The sequence below is a fragment of the Balaenoptera musculus genome, chromosome 10 (genome assembly GCF_009873245.2).
Source record: "Balaenoptera musculus isolate JJ_BM4_2016_0621 chromosome 10, mBalMus1.pri.v3, whole genome shotgun sequence".
Lineage (NCBI taxonomy): Eukaryota > Metazoa > Chordata > Mammalia > Artiodactyla > Balaenopteridae > Balaenoptera > Balaenoptera musculus.
The window spans coordinates 6574714-6591793 of record NC_045794.1 but is presented as its reverse complement, the minus strand read 5'-3'; the positions used below and the strand labels follow the sequence as shown (position 1 = coordinate 6591793).

General features: G+C 50.5%; 2 protein-coding genes across 3 annotated transcripts in view; one reads left to right on the top strand and one right to left on the bottom strand.

The window, feature by feature from the left end:
* Positions 1-12031, top strand: part of LPCAT3 (lysophosphatidylcholine acyltransferase 3) — a 38539-nt gene extending 26508 nt beyond the window's left edge. Inside the window, exons 2-13 of one of the 2 annotated variants that reach the window (XM_036865014.1) lie at positions 4693-4800; positions 5314-5420; positions 5914-6007; positions 6154-6191; positions 6582-6760; positions 7489-7597; positions 8247-8333; positions 8426-8592; positions 9797-9944; positions 10020-10178; positions 10286-10414; positions 10644-12031. In XM_036865014.1, coding sequence (XP_036720909.1) covers positions 4693-4800; positions 5314-5420; positions 5914-6007; positions 6154-6191; positions 6582-6760; positions 7489-7597; positions 8247-8333; positions 8426-8592; positions 9797-9944; positions 10020-10178; positions 10286-10402 — 1313 coding nt within the window. In that variant the 3' untranslated portion in view covers positions 10403-10414; positions 10644-12031. The remainder of the gene's footprint in view (positions 1-4692; positions 4801-5313; positions 5421-5913; positions 6008-6153; positions 6192-6581; positions 6761-7488; positions 7598-8246; positions 8334-8425; positions 8593-9796; positions 9945-10019; positions 10179-10285; positions 10415-10643) is intronic. The other variant, XM_036865015.1, reaches the window with a different exon arrangement.
* Positions 11273-17077, bottom strand: EMG1 (EMG1 N1-specific pseudouridine methyltransferase). The gene is made up of 6 exons (XM_036865017.1): positions 16797-17077; positions 12755-12856; positions 12504-12645; positions 12081-12139; positions 11854-12003; positions 11273-11544 (listed from the first exon to the last, which is right to left on the bottom strand). The coding sequence occupies exons 1-6, from the start codon at positions 16962-16964 to the stop codon at positions 11431-11433; spliced, it is 735 nt and encodes a 244-aa protein (XP_036720912.1). The 5' UTR covers positions 16965-17077; the 3' UTR covers positions 11273-11430.
* Positions 17078-17080: the final 3 nt, after the last annotated feature.

The window sequence follows — 17080 nt, the reverse complement described above, 5'->3', positions numbered from 1 at the left end:
GCCCATTTCTGTTTCTTCAAATGGAACTTCAGAACCTTAGGATTAATGAGTAATTTCACAACTATCATAGTACAGAGAAGGAGCAGTTCCACAAGCAGTGTCAGTTGACAGATCCGAGTTTCTGACTCAGATGGCACTTGGGCTTCAGTAAACACCCAGAGGCAGGCTGGGGAAATGAGCTGGATAAATAGGCTCCATGCTGTGACTACCGGAACCCCTGAAGGGACCAAGTTCAGTGCGTCCCAGTCTGCTGTAGGGTCGCAGCATTGTGAGTGCCCTTGATCCTGTTCTTGGAACGTTCCCATTCTAGTCAGGGATCCCTGGGTTTAGGGGTGCAGGTTGGGTCTTCATCATCCTTCACCGGCTAATAAGTTTCTGCAGGGCCCGCCTTTAAACAAACAATCAAATAGAAGAAACAGTTACAGTGTGGCGGCCAAACAAGCTCTTAAAAAACCTCCAGACCAGGTTTATAAAGCCAATGGCCTGTTTGGTGCCATTAAAGAAAAAACAGCAACCCCCAGTCATGGAGCTCAGGATTTATCTACAGGACCAGTAATACTGCTGCCCTGCCCAAGGGTTTAGGAAGGCAGAGCTTCTTAGCCCTGGCTGCACCTCAGAACCACTCAGACCTACTGGATCAGACTCTGCTGGGTGGGTGGACGGGTGAGGTGCTGCTTTTGTTGTCTTCTTAGAGATTATTCAGGTGACTGTAGCTGCTGTATCAAGCACTGGCTCCCACAAAGAAGCGCTGAGACTCAGAAGCGGCTCGTAGGACGACACCCTCCCCGCAGACAGCACATCCCGGAAGGGGTGGCTGGGCATCCAGGCTCCGAAGCTGGCCGAGCTCAGCAGCAGCCGGGAGGAGGGTTCGGTGCTGACACGCTCGAAACCAGCTCCGGGTTGTCACAGCAACTCACCCGCACAGCTCCTTCCTCCCCTTCGCAGCTTCGCTCCAGGCTCTGCTGTTCTCTGTCATGATCTTGACGTTCTTGGTAACCCGGCCTGCTGCATTCTTTTTCTTTTTCTGCCAGTTGCTCCATCTCTTTTTTTTTTTTTTTTTTTTAGTTAATTAATTTATTATTTATTTATTTATTTCTGGCTGTGGTGTTGGGTCTTCGTTTCTGTGCGAGGGCTTTCTCTAGTTGCGGCAAGCGGGGGCCACTCTTCATCGTGGTGCGCGGGCCTCTCACTGTCGCGGCCTCTCTTGTTGCGGAGCACAGGCTCCAGACACACAGGCTCAGTAGTTGTGGTGCACGGGCCTAGTTGCTCCGCGGCATGTGGGATCCTCCCAGACCAGGGCTCGAACCCGTGTCCCCTGCATCGGCAGGCAGATTCCCAACCACTGCGCCACCAGGGAAGCCCTGCTCCATCTCTTTATCGTGCGTTTCCTGGTGCGCGATTAGACTTCACCTGCGTGGAACTCACCCACCTCCACTCCCCCCAAATACACCTGAAAACAGGAGAGAGCAAAAGGGCCTTGAGTGGCCAGAACAGCTGTTACCAGGCCTGGCACTAAGTCTGCAAGCAAGACACCAAGGCCCTTGCTCTTGTCTTAGATCTTTGTTTGTTTGTTTGTTTGTTTTACACCTTTAAAACAAAGTTAAGGCTTCTAAGGCCTGCAGTAAATTAGAAGGAGGGAAAGGGACTATTCTTGGCACTGAAAGCTCAAGAAGTGACTATAGATCCCTGAATAGCAAGGAAAGGGGCAGAAAAGTGTGAAATATGGAGACAAGGACTCAGAATGCAGGACGGTGTGGGCCCTGTCAGGGTTCTCTACATCCCAAGAGGTCATAAAGCCGTCGTGCCTCTAGAGTAGTTATGACCCAGATTACCAAGAAAATGTCCAGTTATATTCAATTTAAGGAGGCAGAGTAATGTGTGTTGTGTTTTTTAATTTCGAGCATCCCAAATGATAAAGGGTTTTAGTGATTTCACTTGGTTAAAGGTTTTTAACCCTTTAAGTGCTTTAAGAGGTAAACTCTTAGCTGTCCAGAACTTATTTATGAGTACTCTAGGTAATTAAGATCTACCCTATTTGTTCTTTCTGGTCCTTTATACCCCTATTCCTAAAACATTAAACATAAAAAGCAAAAGAGTTAAGACATTTGGGTGTTATTCTATATACTTTCTATTACCTGGCTCTGGTTCTTAGCAATACTGGCTGCTAATCCTGCCAAATTTCTGCCCACGTGGTATGTGTGAGACTTGTCCTATTTCTTTACTCGTTCATCTGACTGAAAGGGTCACAGTTTCCTCCCTCTCTTTGGCTAGCAGTCCTATATCACTTCATCTCAGATAGCTAGAAAATAAACCATTCCATGCCACCTCGTCCCTCATTCTGTGCTACACAAGCAGAATACCTGGCATATAATAGGCATGTAATAAACATCTGTCAGATGAATGAGTGAGCAAATGAGTCAGTAATCCACAGAATATCTACAAAATCAACTATTTGCATGAAGCTATAAATTTGGTAAAGAGCGTAGCCCATTATGAGAACAGCTTTCAAAAAACACCAGCAGGGCTTCCCCAGTGGTGCAGTGGTTAAGAATCCGCCTGCCAATGCAGGGGACATGGGTTCGAGCCCTGGTCCAGGAAGATCCCACATGCCGCAGAGCAACTATGCCAGTGCACCACAACTACTGAGCCTGCGCTCTAGAGCCCGCGAGCCACAACTACTGAAGCCCGCGAGCCACAACTACTGAAGCCCGCGTGCCACAACTACTGAAGCCCACGCACCTAGAGCCCGTACTCCACAACAAGAGAAGCCACCACAATGAGAAGCCCGCGCACCGCAACGAAGAGTAGCCCCCGCTTGCCACAACTAGAGAAAGCCCGCGCACAGCAATGAAGACCCAACACAGCCAAAAATAAATTAAAAAATAAATTTAAAAAAGAAAGAACACCAGCAAATCCTGGCACCAAGAAGATAAATGGTTGATACACTGTTGTGTGAAAAAACTAGGATACATGAGTACACAGGTTGTGATCATAAGTTAAAAAAAAAAAGTTATGGGAAAAAAGACTAGAAGGACATAAGCTAATATATAACATGATTATCCATTTACTTATTCACTTAAATAATTGAGCACTTTATGTATGACACTCATCTACGCCTTGCAGAGTTAACCAGACTCACAACTATATCGCCAATGATAAACTAACTGCAACTTATGATTGAAAAGTAAGGGGAATTCCCAGGGGGTCCAGTGGTTAGGACTCCAGGCTTTCACTGCTGAGGGCACAGGTTCGATCCCTGGTCAGGGAACTAAGATTCCCGCAAGCCACGTGGCCAAAACAAGAAAAAAAAAAAAGTAAGAATTGCAGCAGCTGTAAACCATGACCAACTCAGAACACTAATTATGCAATGATAGACTGGGTAAAGTGTCCTTCCAAGAAACAGTAGGGATCCCAACTCTTCGCACATGCGCTACTGCAGTAGGAAGGTTGCCAAGCACGTCAGCCAGACTTCTTGATGGAACACTGAATGTGGGTCTGTAGTGAAACCAGGGAACATGCTAATTTTAGTTTAGGAATAACAAATGTTGTTGGCCCTTTTAATTCAGTAAGCAGCCCTTGGCCGTGCATCATCAGTTCACGGCCCATCAGGAGATCCCCTGTAGTTCAGTCAAGCCCCGGGACCATACTTTAAATCACGGCTTGACAAGACATTTTCCCAGTATACCTAGATGGATTTATAACTTGGTCGATGCCCATTATGTAAGGAGTATCTACATGTATCCTGTAACTGCTATGCAACTGTATATGCCGTCAGCAACCCCAGTTTGTAGCCGGGAATAATTTATATTCTCTTTTTTTTTTTTTAAGGGAACTCCTTTATTTATTTATTTATTTGTTTATTTTTGGCTGTGTTGGGTCTTCGTTTCTGTGCGAGGGCTTTCTCTAGTTGCGGCAAGCGTGGGCCACTCTTCATCGCGGTGCGCGGGCCTCTCACTATCGCAGCCTCTCTTGTTGCGGAGCACAGGCTCCAGACGCGCAGGCTCAGTAGTTGTGGCTCATGGGCCTAGTTGCTCCGCGGCATGTGGGATCTTCCCAGACCAGGGCTCGAACCCGTGTCCCCTGCATTGGCAGGCAGATTCTCAACCACTGCGCCACCAGGGAAGCCCTATATTTATCCTCTTAACAATCTGACTGAGGGACTTCCCCAGTGGTCCAGTGGTTAGGACTCCACGCTTTCCCTGCAGGGGGCGTGGGTTCGATCCTTGGTCAGGGAACTAAGATCCCACATGCCAGGCAGCCCAAAAAAAAAAAAAAAAAGTAAAGAAAAAGAAAAAATAATCTGACTGATAATACTCTGCTAGTGATGAAATTATTATAGATCATAAAGGTGTAAAATGGTGTTTCTGGGCATAGTTGGGCACCCTGAATCCCTTGTATCATTTCAGAAAAATGCAAGAGAAAATTCCTAGCAATATTTAATAAGCCATAAATGAAACCTAGTCTTCAGACCCAGTTTGTATTGCCTCAATATGAAATATCTTCAGTTTTAAATTTGTATTTACAAAGAGACTTCTTTTGATAATTGGGGATACTGTTATTGTCTTTGTAGACATCCGTACAATGCATGTTTCTTCCTCTCTGGGCTGAGTTTCATGCCAGATCAACTTCCAAAACAAACCTGGGAGGACCCCAGACACGAGTAACCCTCTTCTGCTCTTCCTCCCCCTCCAGGTTACCCCTTGGCTTTGTTTTATCGGCATTACCTTTTCTACAAGGACAGCTACCTCATCCATCTCTTCCACACCTTTACAGGCCTCTCAATTGCTTATTATAACTTTGGTGAGTGAACTGAGCACTGTGATTATGGGGAACCTGGGAAGGAACAGACCTGAACAAAATTTCCTGGAGAGAATTTGATGGAGAGGGGAGTTGTGATGCTCTGGTAGCAGAGGGTTTGTATGGGCAGGGACACAGCTTAACTTCTCCCTTCACAGACATTCCTCTCCCCGGTAAAAGCATGTTGAGAATGGTTACCCTTACCAGACGCCATCAACAGAGAAGCACCAGTTTGTCTCTGCTGTGGCCGGAACTGGCCGACAGACCCAAGCGGTCCCCCAGGAGCATCCCTTAGGCCCGAAGTTCAGAAATACAGGAGCTCCCTGGCAGTCCTTTATATTTATACAGTTCATTTCCTTCCCTTCTTCCAAAACATGAGGCTATTAAAAAAGAAGAAAAATCCTAATACCAAAGTTTTTTATATATATATATATTCTCTTTGTGTTTAGAAGTCTCAGGAAGGGTGGGAATGCAGGAAAAAAACAGGCAAAAATTTGCTCTCTCCTCCGCATCCAGGAAACCAGCTCTACCACTCCCTGCTATGCGTCGTGCTTCAGTTCCTCATCCTCCGGCTGATGGGCCGCACCATCACTGCCGTCCTCACTACCTTTTGCTTCCAGATGGTAAACGTCTTTCCCTGGGCAGCTCAGGTCACAGCTGACAGCAGTTGGGGGCGGGGAGGATGGGGACTGCGGTGTAGAAGAAGCCGTGGACCGGGAGATCCGGTTTCTAATCCTTTCTCCCCACGACACTTGGCAGTGTGGCTCTGGGTCACTCTCCAGAAGCCCCAGGTGTTTCATCTGCAGGCTGCAGTGACGATGCTTCACCCGCCTCCAGGACGGGGTGCCGGCGGTCCTTTGCGTAGGACTGTGCCATTGGGGTGCTTTGAGTCTGACCAGATTAGCCCAGCCGTCCATGAGGGGAGTCACTTAAAGGCAAGGCAGAAAATCCACGTAGAATGAGCCACAGAGTGTAAGCATTGAGGACGTCTCTTCCCCTTAACAGGTTCAGTTTCTAGACCAGGAGAAAGGAAAAGTGAAAAGAATACATTGGCTTTCAGAGCAGGGAGAAAATAAATCATAGCAACAGTAGAATAAATATTTGCCCCTCTCCTAGGCCTATCTTCTTGCCGGATACTATTACACAGCCACTGGCAACTACGATATCAAGTGGACGATGCCACATTGTGTCCTGACCTTGAAGCTGATCGGTGAGTGGTGGGGCCCTGCCTTCCCCTCTGACACCCAGGCTCCTCTCATCCGACCGTAAGCTTACCCCGGGCCCTGCCCCGTGCGCTCCTGGCCATGTCCTGTGTCCCCTCCCTCCTCTCCACCCACACCTTCTCTCTCTGCTCAGGTCTCGCCATCGACTACTATGACGGAGGGAAAGATCAAGTAAGTACCCCTCCCTCCGCAGAGACGTGAAGGAGTTTAACCAGAGGGAAGGAGGACGGCTGTTGTTATCCCCACGCCCTCATGCCCGCCCGTGTGATCGCCATTTCGGGCCGCACTGATCAAGGACCGACAAGTCTGATTGCCCGGGTCCAGGTCTTCTTCAGAGTCCAGAGATCAGGGCCAGCAAGGCACTGGGGATAGCAGCAGCAGCTGGCCTAGGCTGAGCTAGGCCTGCACATGCCCATTACCCCCTGAAGCACCGGCGCTTCTCCGTACTGTCATCCCCTCAAAGAGGCTCTGTGTGATGAACCTGGATCAGTGGGGACAAGGGTGGGGAGCCGTCAGTCTGGCTCTTGGGGTCCTGAACCATTCGTTCTCTTCTCGCCATAGAAATCCCTGTCCTCTGAGCAACAGAAATACGCCATACGCCATGTCCCTTCCCTGCTGGAGGTTGCTGGCTTCTCCTACTTCTATGGGGCCTTCTTGGTGGGGCCCCAGTTCTCAGTGAACCACTACATGAAGCTGGTGCAGGGACAGCTGACTGACCTACCAGGCAAGATACCAAACAGGTAACGGCCCCCTTCAGTCAGGACGTCTGCGTAGGCCTCTCGCCCGACGCAAAGCCACTTCTCAAGTGACTTCCTGAAGGCTGGCCGGCTGCGTTCTCTGGCCTGGCCCTGGCTCACGGCCTGTGATGGGCGCTCCGTGCCTGCTCGCTGCAGGAAGGGGGCCCTTTTCAGCTTGGGTCACTCCCGCCATCCCTCCCGACCCTGTAGTACAAACATTAAAAATTCACTTTTATGCCATAGGATTTTGCCTGAACCAGTCATGTCCCTGCCTTTAAAACTCACTTTCCCAGTTTAAAAAATACTGTTAAATATATCAAAATCTATATATATAAAAATATATCTTACAGTAGAAGATTGATAAGTTACCAGGAAAATCCCTTTGCTGAGAACTTGTCCAGCCTGCATTTGAGCATCGATCCAGCCAGGAGAGGAGGGAGCAGATCCAAAACCGGTCCTTCCCCGTCTCTGCATCGGGCTTTCAGTCCCGATGTAGCCCGAGCACATGGGGGAGTCCTCGAGGTCCACGGGACCCCTGAGGGCGAGCACCCCAGATTCCCCGGCCCGCCCCCCGTTGCCCCACCCCCACCCCAGAACTCGCAGGGTCTGCACGCTCCATCCTCATGTCCAGCCCTAAGGCTGCGCTCACTCTGGGAAGCTGCTCCCTCGTGAAGGTCGGAGGGCGAAGGGAGGGGCCTCCGCCCGGGGTGACCCCGCTTGTTCCTTTCCAGCACCGTACCTGCTCTCAGGCGCCTGAGTCTGGGCCTTATCTACCTAGTGGGCTACACCCTGCTCAGCCAGTACATCACAGAAGACTATCTCCTCACTGACGACTACGAAGTGAGTGCTTCCCGAACAGCAGCAGTGCGACTGCGCCAGAGATAGACAGTGGCCAGGCCAGGAGCCCGTAGATAGCCGAGAAGTGGGTAACACCACCTACAAACGCGTGTTGGTTTTGCTCTAGATCTGAGAGTTGGTGTCAATGCCAGCCGGGCCGGGACCCGTTCATCAGCCAGCACTGAACGACCTTCGCGGGCACAGGGCTGTGCCAGGTGCACTTCAGCACCCCTGACCTTCCCCCAGCGGCTCGAGCTCGCCCTCTTACAGCCAGGCGGCTCGAGCCCCCTCCGGCCCAGGCAGACCGGGCTCTAGGAGCTCAGGACCCGGGGAGGGGGAGTGCTGGCTCGGGCTCCGTCCCAGCTCTGGGGAGGTTGGTCTCCTTCAGCTGACGTCGAACGTGGATGTAAAAGTCCCCCAGCACTAGTGTCCCAGGTGCCCGGCTCTTTAGGAGAGGAGTTGAGGACAGCACTGTTTGAGGGCCTCTGCGAGGGCGCTCCCTGCTGGGCCCCCTTGGCCTGTTGCAAAGCAGTTAGGCAGACCGTCGGGGGGCACGGAGTAGTAGTCAGCCACACGTGTGAGGGCGGGGAGCACGGGGGGCCCTTCCTGGCCTGGCGGTGTCCCTAATGCCCATGCCTTCTCTCCTGTCAAGAACCACAGCTTCTGGTTCCGCTGCCTGTACATGCTGGTCTGGGGCAAGGTTGTGCTGTACAAATACGTCGCCTGTTGGCTGGTCACGGTAAGGAGAGAGGGCCCGGGGCCGCGGCGAGACGAGCTGCAGGCTGGGTAGGGCGCAGAGCGGCGGGGTCGCTTACGCCGTGGCTCCCTCAGGAAGGCGTGTGCATCCTGACGGGGCTGGGCTTCCACGGCCTTGACGAGCTCGGGAGGGCCAAGTGGGACACCTGCGCCAACATGAAGGTGTGGCTCTTTGAGACAGACCCCCGCTTCACGGGCACCATCGCCTCTTTCAACATCAACACCAACGCCTGGGTGGCCCGGTAAGCGCCCAGCCGGGGAGGTCGCACGTCACTTCCTCCAGCTTTGCCCACTTCGGGGGGCCCCGCCCGTCAGCCACTCTCACACCCCAGCCACACCCACTTTTGTCCCCAACCCAACCCCCCCAAACCGTCCCTGTCATTTTTTTTTTTTTAATTTATTTGTTTTTGGCTGCATCGGGTCTTCGTTGCTGCGCGCAGGCTTTCTCCACTTGCAGCGAGCGGGGGCTACTCTTCGTTGCGGTGCACGGGCTTCTCATTGCAGTGGCTTCTCTTGTTGCGGAGCACGGGCTCTAGGTGCGCGGGCTTCAGTAGTTGTGGTGCACGGGCTCAGTAGTTGTGGCTCACAGGCTCTAGAGTGCAGGCTCAGTAGTTGTGGTGCATGGGCTTAGTTGCTCCACGGCATGTGGGATCTTCCCGGACCAGGGCTCGAACCCGCGTCCCCTGCATTGGCAGGCGGATTCTCAACCACTGCGCCACCAGGGAAGTCCCATCCCTGTCATTTTTGAAAGACAGAAACAAGGCATACATGGCCTTGAGTGCTGGGTTTTCACCCCACTTCTGCTGCTGGCCTTACGTTCACAAACACTTCCTCAGTCCCACGACTGGGGGGACTGTCGGCAGCGTGGGTGCAGGGCCGGCCCCGCTCACCGCTGCAGCCTCAGCACCAGGCGCCTGGCAGGCCCTCCGCCATTACCCGTTGTACCAGGCGGGGCCCCAGCTGAGCCTTACGTCTCTTTTCTGTCTAAACCACGACTCGTCAGCTTCACTGCCTTTCATTTTAAAGTGATCGGAGGGGCTTCCCTGGTGGCGCAGTGGTTAAGAATCCGCCTGCCAATGCAGGGGACACGGGTTCCAGCCCTGGTCCGGGAAGATCCCACATGCCGTGGAGCAACTAAGCCCGTGCGCCACAACTACTGAGCCTGCACTTTAGAGCCTGTGAGCCACAACTACTGCAGCCCGTGCACCTAGAGCCCGTGCACCGCAACGAAGAGTAGCCCCCGCTCACCGCAACTAGAGAAAGCCCACGTGCAGCAACGAAGACCCAACGCAGCCATAAATAAATAAATAAAGTGATCGGAGGGCACTGCCTCCCCTCCCCCAGGGGGCCCGGTGGGAGCAGCCGCCACCCCTGCACCCCTAAGGACTCCAAGAACCCAGAGGCAGGATGGATCTGAGTCTCATCCTTTCTCACCCTTCTCTCTAGTTACTTCTTCAAACGACTCAAGTTCCTTGGAAATAAACAACTATCCCAGGGCCTCTCATTGCTATTCTTGTCCCTCTGGCACGGCCTCCACTCAGGGTACCTGGTCTGCTTTCAGATGGAATTCCTCATTGTTATTGTGGAAAGACAGGTAAGCCTTAAGGGTGGTGGATGAAAGGGGCCTGAGAAGGGGTAAGACGCTGAGCCCTCTCCCCTTCCTCCACAGGCTGCCAGCCTGATTCAAGACAGCCCAGCCCTGAGCAGCCTGGCCTCCATCAGGGTCCTGCAGCCCCTCTACTATCTGGTGCAGCAGACCATCCACTGGCTCTTCATGGGTTACTCGATGACTGCCTTCTGCCTCTTCACGTGGGACAAATGGCTGAAGGTACACAAGGGCCTGCCTGCCAGGAGGGGAGGGAGCCACTGAAAGCTCAGGCAGTGGGGCTGAATCCAGGCCCTCTGTCTACCGCGGTGGCCTGTATCCCTCCACAGGTGTATAAATCCGTCTATTTCCTTGGCCACGTCTTCTTCTTGAGTCTACTATTCATATTGCCTTATGTTCGCAAAGCAATGGTGCCGAGGAAAGAGAAGTTAAAGAAAATGGAATAATCTGTTTCCCTGGTAAGATCCCTCCAGCTGAGCTGAAACTACCAGGTTACAGAAGAGAGCAACAGACCGGGGTGGGGGGTAGTACTGGAGATGCGGGGGGAACCTCACGGGGCCTGGCTTCCGGGAACCACAGCATGGGGCACTGACTACCCGGAGGCGCGCCCGGAGGGAGCTGGAAGGGCTGCAGACCAGGGACGAGGAGGGCGAGGCCGACCTGCCTGCCCGCCTTCTCCCCTTGCAGGTGGCCCAGAGCAGGACTGGTGCAGAAACGACTCGCCTCCCTTCCCACAGCACTCCTTCGTCCCAGAGCACAGAGAACCAGAAGCCAGGGTGCGGGAAGACGGGGCTCCCCCAGCTGTGCCTCTGCTGCCGGCCACGTCTCCATCTGGGGCCAAAGGGGAGACTCTCGTGGGAGGAGTAGAGGGGTCCATTGTCTCCCCTCTGGGCTCCCCCATGCACGTTGCCTTATCTCTCCCCCTCTAGCCAGGAATCTGTTGTGGTTTTCTTCCGCCAATTTACTATGATTGTATATGTGCCGCTACCTCCGCCCCCCCCATGGGGGGAGGGGAGGGGCACGGCCCCGCCTGCTCCACTTTTCTACCTAGGACTGTACCAGATAAAGTCACCTCAGTGTGTTGTTTTTCACTGCTAGCGCTCCTGGATGCTTTCTTTCAGACACAGCCCTCCACACCTGCCATGGCTGAAATAATCAGGGCTCCCTCCTTTAGGGCACAAAGCCCACCTGCGAAGCCCAGGGCCAAACTGCAAACACCGTAACCTCATGTGTCTTCCTGAGGTCTGAGGGGTTACACCAGGTCACACCATCAGAGGCTGCTGAGCTTAGGAATCCCCAAAGGACAACCAGGTTTGCAAGAACAATGTTTATAAGATAAACAAATAGCAGGTGTACAGCCTGGACCCGTGCAAACCCCGGTCTCGGTGCAGGAAGGGGGTCTTACAGCAGTCAGCTGAGCACCGGGGCGGGGAAGCAATGTCCACAGTCTCTGTGTCAGGGCAGGGCGCTTCTGTCAAATGACCCCCCAGGCTTCTTCAAAGGCTGTGGTGAGCTTTGCACAGGTGAGGGCAGCAGAGAGGGGGTAGTTGCTGATGGACACCATCTTCTCTGTGTACTCCACGTCCACCTGGGGAGAGGGCAGTCAGTCAGCCGACTCTGTCACTCCGTCACACGTTCAGCCCTTGTCTAGGGCAGGAAAACTACCATTTCCCAGTGCTGTTTAATACCAGTGTGGGCAAAGGACGGAGACGGCCCTGGCTTTGACCATGACACATATGCCAGCGTTCCTCAAAGGATGCGCCCTGGGGGCAGGAAATGGAAGCTTCATCTGTCCCCAACTTATAAGGACAAGGATCGTCAAAACGCTAAGTGCTCCTGGGATTCTGTCCTGAGCTTCAGCTCCGGGAAGAATCTAAGAGCTGAGCCCAGGCCTTACCCTGCCGTGGGCGAAGGCCCCCACCACAAAGACAACAGGGTCGCTGCTGGGCACCAGCTCCCGCACATCGCCGATGACCGGGACAGAAAAAGAAGTGCCGATTTTCATACACCCAACTGGGAAGTGACGTGACACTGGATTCTTAATCACCTAAAGAAAAACAGAGAAATCAGCCCCAGACACATTCCAAGAGCACTACCTCCAACCAGTAGCTGTCAACACCTCACCTTCAAGAGCTTCTGGGGGCCATCAGCTGCTCGAACGCTGAGTTTGTGTAAAAGCTGAACTAGGGCAGAAAAAAGAGTTCAGAGCTAGCCAGAGAGCCTGCCTTTTATGCCCAGTAATTTAACCAGGAAAAACCTTAGGTGAGCTGAGCTCCACGTGCCCTGCGTGCCTACACGACTGAAATGTCACGCACAAGCAGCTGTCAAGCACATCACTGGTTGTGTGGTGACAGGCCCCCTCCCTGCTCCTCAGCCAGGAACCCAAGCACGCTGTACCCACTGTGTGTGGGAAGAAAGCGCAGACCCCCTGTTCTGCAATCAGCCACATGTGCCCCTCCCCCACTTAAAAATTCCACACTTAATTTATCCTTTTGCCTCTTCCTTCATCACTACTGCCAAGTTTAAGTCCTAAGGCTTCTCTCTCACCCATGAGGCCACAAAAGCGGTCAAAGGTTCTGGGAATTCGAGTCTGGGGGTTCACTTCAATCAGCACATTCTTCTGTGTGTGGATATAAACCTGTAGCAAGCCAGCCCGGTTCAGGGGACTATCCATCAGCATCAGTAAACTCTGAGGGAGGCAAAGACCAAGGCACGGTTAAGACTGAAGAGAAGTCACACACAGCTGCCTTACCTTCCGTACAGAGGCACAGGGGCCTGGGCTCTGTCCCTGGAGTTACCTGGTGAGCTATGTCTGGTCTCACTTCCCCAGGGTCCCGTCCGTTCTTCAGCAACATGGACTTGTGTTTGTCACAGTTGAGCAGCTCATACGTCTTCCCCACCTGAAGAACAGGGAACAAGATCAAGAGCAACATAAGCTGCTTTTACCTGGAACAGCGGTTCTCAAAGGCGGTCCCCAAACCAGCAACATCTGGAAACTTGTTACACAGTCACATTCTCAGGTCCACTCCAGATCTACTAAATCAGACACACAGTGTGCGGCCCCCAAAACCCTCCAGGGGATTACTGTGTGGCCACGTCCTCCCCCCCCAAGCCCCATCCCATAACTGGTCTTGGAGGGAAAAGGGAGGAAGAGTGCAGCCTGTGATTCCACACGATCTAAACTGGATTGAATTTTTTTTAATTTATTTGTTTATTTTTGGCTGCGCTGGGTCTTCGTTGCTGTGCGCGGGTGTTCTCTAGTTGCAGCGAGCGGGGGCTGCTCTTCATTGCGGTGTGCCGGCTTCTCATTGCGGTGGCTTCTCTTGTTGCGGAGCACGGGCTCTAGGCGCGTGGGCTTCAGTAGTTGTGGCTCGCGGCCTCTAGAGCGCAGGCTCAGTAGTCATGGCGCATGGGCTTAGTTGCTCCGTGGCACATGGGATCTTCCCGGACCAGGGCTCGAACCCGTGTCCCCTGCATCGGCAGGTGGATTCTCAACCACTGCGCCACCAGGGAAGTCCCTAAACTGGATTTAATTTTAAAACCTATGGGTATTAGGCAAAACCAGTGAGGGATTCTGGAACCAGGCAGAAGTGAGGTTAATGAGCAAGATTGAATGCTTGTTTATCACAAAAGCATTATGTATACACTGGGCAAAACATACACGGTCACTACTCTCAGTTTGCTTATAACAAACATGCACAAAGAGCTGCAAATCTGAGCAGGAAGAAATGTGAAAATTCTAATGAGGCAAGAGGTAGTTTAATCAAGGAACATTCTCATAAGTAAAACAAAGAGGGGTGGTTCCAGTTTTAAGGCATGTGGGCAATCGCTAAAAGAAACAATTGCAAATCAGAGCCCTGAGGAGCATTATAGGGTGGTCAATAAAAAGTTTGAAAACATGGGCTTCCCTGGTGGCACAGTGGTTGAGAATCTGCCTGCCAGTGTAGGGGACACGGGTTCGAGCCCTGGTCTGGGAAGATCCCACATGCCGCGGAGCAACTGGGCCCATGAGCCACAATTACTGAGCCTGCGCGTCTGGAGCCTGTGCTCCGCAACAAGAGAGGCCACGATAGTGAGAGGCCTGCGCATCGCGATGAAGAGTGGCCCCCGCTTGCCACAACTAGAGAAAGCCCTCGCACAGAAACGAAGACCCAACACAGCCATAAAATAAATAAATAAATAAATAAGCAAATATGGGGGGGGATTAAATAAATAAAAAAATAAAAATAAAAACACACCAGTAAGTACAAACACAGGTTTTGAAAAGGCGAAGTTTTTATATATCAACACAACATTTGTATGTCCGGCAACATCTTGAGATATGACTCCAAAAAGTTTGGGGGAAGAGGCATATAGATTTTGAAATTAACTGAGTACCTGAAATAACAAGAATGTCACAGAGAGTAAAACAAAGGACCAAGAACTAAGTCCATGGGACACTCTTAGTTATAGAAGAAAAAGAACCTCCTGAATAGAAGAATCTAGTTTTGACCCATTAGTAAGTTATAACCAGGGTTTCGTTCCCTTAATGGAACAGAATAGAAAACATCAGAGTACTTCAAATGTAGTCATGGTAAGTAAAGGCTTATGAAACTTTCGGCTTCATATAGTTGAGTGTGCATACTGGCTCACGATGTAATTTTTTTTATTGTGGGCTGTGGTTAATAAGCTTGAAAACCACTAACTAGAATAATCAGGGAATGAATACCATGTGTATTCTGTAATAGGCACTAGAGATACAAGAATTTTTAAAACCTTATTCTCTGTCCTCATTATAGCCTTCTAGTGGAAGAGACAAACTAAACAAGCACATGAGTATTTAATTCGAATTGTGATAAACATTACGAAGGAAAACTAAACGGTTCACTAAACGATTATGAGGACCTGATTTATACGAGGAAGGGAGTCATTTCTATGGGAAAGTAACATTTAACCTAATAACTGAAGAATGAGTAGCCTAATAGACTCAATAATTGTTAAATGAATAAACATTAAGTAAGAATTAATAAAGCAAAGAGTTGAGTAAAGGGTGCTTGCAGTTAAACAACATTATCTGCAATGACCTTAAGGTATAAGAGAACGTAGTGCTTTCAAAGAGCTTAAAGAAGGCCAGTGAGGCTGGAGTACAAAGAATAAATGGAGGGACTTCCCTGGTGGTGCAGTGGATGAGACCCTGTGCTCCCAACACAGGGGGCCCAGGTTCGATCCCTGGTCAGGGAACTAGATCCCACATGCATGCCACAACTAAGAGTTCACATGCCACAACTAAGGAGCCAGTGAGCCACAACTAAGGAGCCCGCCTGCCCCAACTAAGACCCAGCACAACCAAATTAATTAATTAATTAATTTTTTTAAAGGGGGGGATATACGTATACACATAGCTGATTCACTTCATTGTACAGCAGAAACTAACATAACATTGTAAAGCAATTTACACTCTAATAAAAAATAAACAGTTTTTAAAAATTGAAAAAGAATAAATGGAGAGTGCAGGCCCAGGTGAGGCTTGCAGAAGCAAGAGGTATCAGCACAAGGAAGGCAAAAGCTAACAGTATGGAAGATTTCAACCACCTATGGAATCCATCACCATTGGAGTACCATTAATGACAACTGGCCTAATTTATTCCAGAGCATGCTCTAGGAACTTTAATTTGCCCACAACCTTTTCAACTTCCTAATAAGTAACCTGAATCAATAATAATAACAACTATTTCCAAGTGACAGAAATTATTCTAAACCCTTTCTACATATTAACTCCTTTAATCCTTCCAACAACCCAGTAAAATAGGTACTACTGTCATCCCCACAGATATGAAGAAATGAAGTGGTTAAGTGACACTCAGAATTAATAGCCTGGGAAGACAGCAGCAATGAAGTGAGAGATGAATATATGAACCTATAATTAGGTTAGAAATATCAATTATAGAAGAAAATGAAACCTGATTAGATGGTCATTAAAAAAAAAGTTTTCTAAACTACAAGCTTAATAAAGTGCCATAGTGGTTGAGGAAGAAAAGATGGAAATGAATTGCACTCAGATTACTATGGCAATGTACTACTTTTAAAGCACTTTCATTACAGTTCCCCTGCAAAGTATTAACCCCCGCTTTACAAACTTGTTTTCTCAAAATCACACACTTGAAATAAGTGTAAGAAGCAAGATTAAAATCCGGGTCTGGCTTCTAAACCAGTGCTATTTCTTGTGGCCCTACTCACTGAACAAGTTTAGTTCTAAACAGTATGAGAAACAATATCAGAAAGAATGAGAACACTGCACAAATTTTTAAGACAGGGAACTGCCGGATTTGTTCGGGAGAAGAGCCAAATGATAAGTAAAAATAAAGATGTGAAAGTATTAATGATAATCTGGTCCAGGCAGTGTTTTGAAATGTACAGTAATAGAAAGGAGAGTGACAGACACCTTTCAACGTATTAAAACATTAAGTCCTTAACAAATAAAAGGTGGGAAGACTGAGCTACAGTAAACTACCTTTCCCCTCTGCCGAGTAAGCTTGTCTTGGGATGAAGCGGGACGACGCGATGGACGAAACCCCTTCCCCTTAGACGACTTTGGGGTTGGGGATGGGGTTAGGGTTACCACAGAATCCTAGTAAATCAATCGGAAGCAAGCATGTGACGGCTGCAATGGGATTCAAGGGCAAAGAAAACGAGCACTGCCGACCCATGTTAAAGGAAGAGACAGTCGACTAGGCCACTCTTTCTCCAAAAGCATGTTTCACCTGCCTCCGCTTTCTCCATCCACTTTGAGCCCATCACCCTCACCCAACCCGGTCCCATCCTATCGATCTACTAGCTCTTCACCCCCTGGTCCGCAACTACCTTGACTGTCTCCAGACTGGCCCCTTCCAGCACCACAATGAGCCTACGGCCTCCGATCTTGCTTCCCGCCCCGAGTCGGGGCCGCTTGGGCGTCACAGCCTCCCAGTCCTCTTCCTGCTCCGCGGCGCGCCGCTCACGAGGTTGGAATCCACCACCGGGCGCTGCCATCTTGCAACCGGACCGGAAATTGTGTAACGTCCATAAACTACAGCCTCGCGCTCGGCCCAATTGCAAGCTTCCTTCCGTCTGCCATTTTGAAAGTGGGCGCTCGGAAATGGCGACGG

Excerpts from the sequence above, each read along its gene's own strand:
- EMG1 (XM_036865017.1), bottom strand. The coding sequence starts at position 16,964 with ATGGCAGCGCCCGGTGGTGGATTCCAACCTCGTGAGCGGCGCGCCGCG. Across the intron at positions 12,004-12,080 it reads GCCCCCAGAAGCTCTTGAAG|GTGATTAAGAATCCAGTGTC; the intron begins GTGAGGTGTTGA and ends GTTTTTCTTTAG. Across the intron at positions 11,545-11,853 it reads GGGCCTTCGCCCACGGCAGG|GTGGACGTGGAGTACACAGA; the intron begins GTAAGGCCTGGG and ends CCCTCTCCCCAG.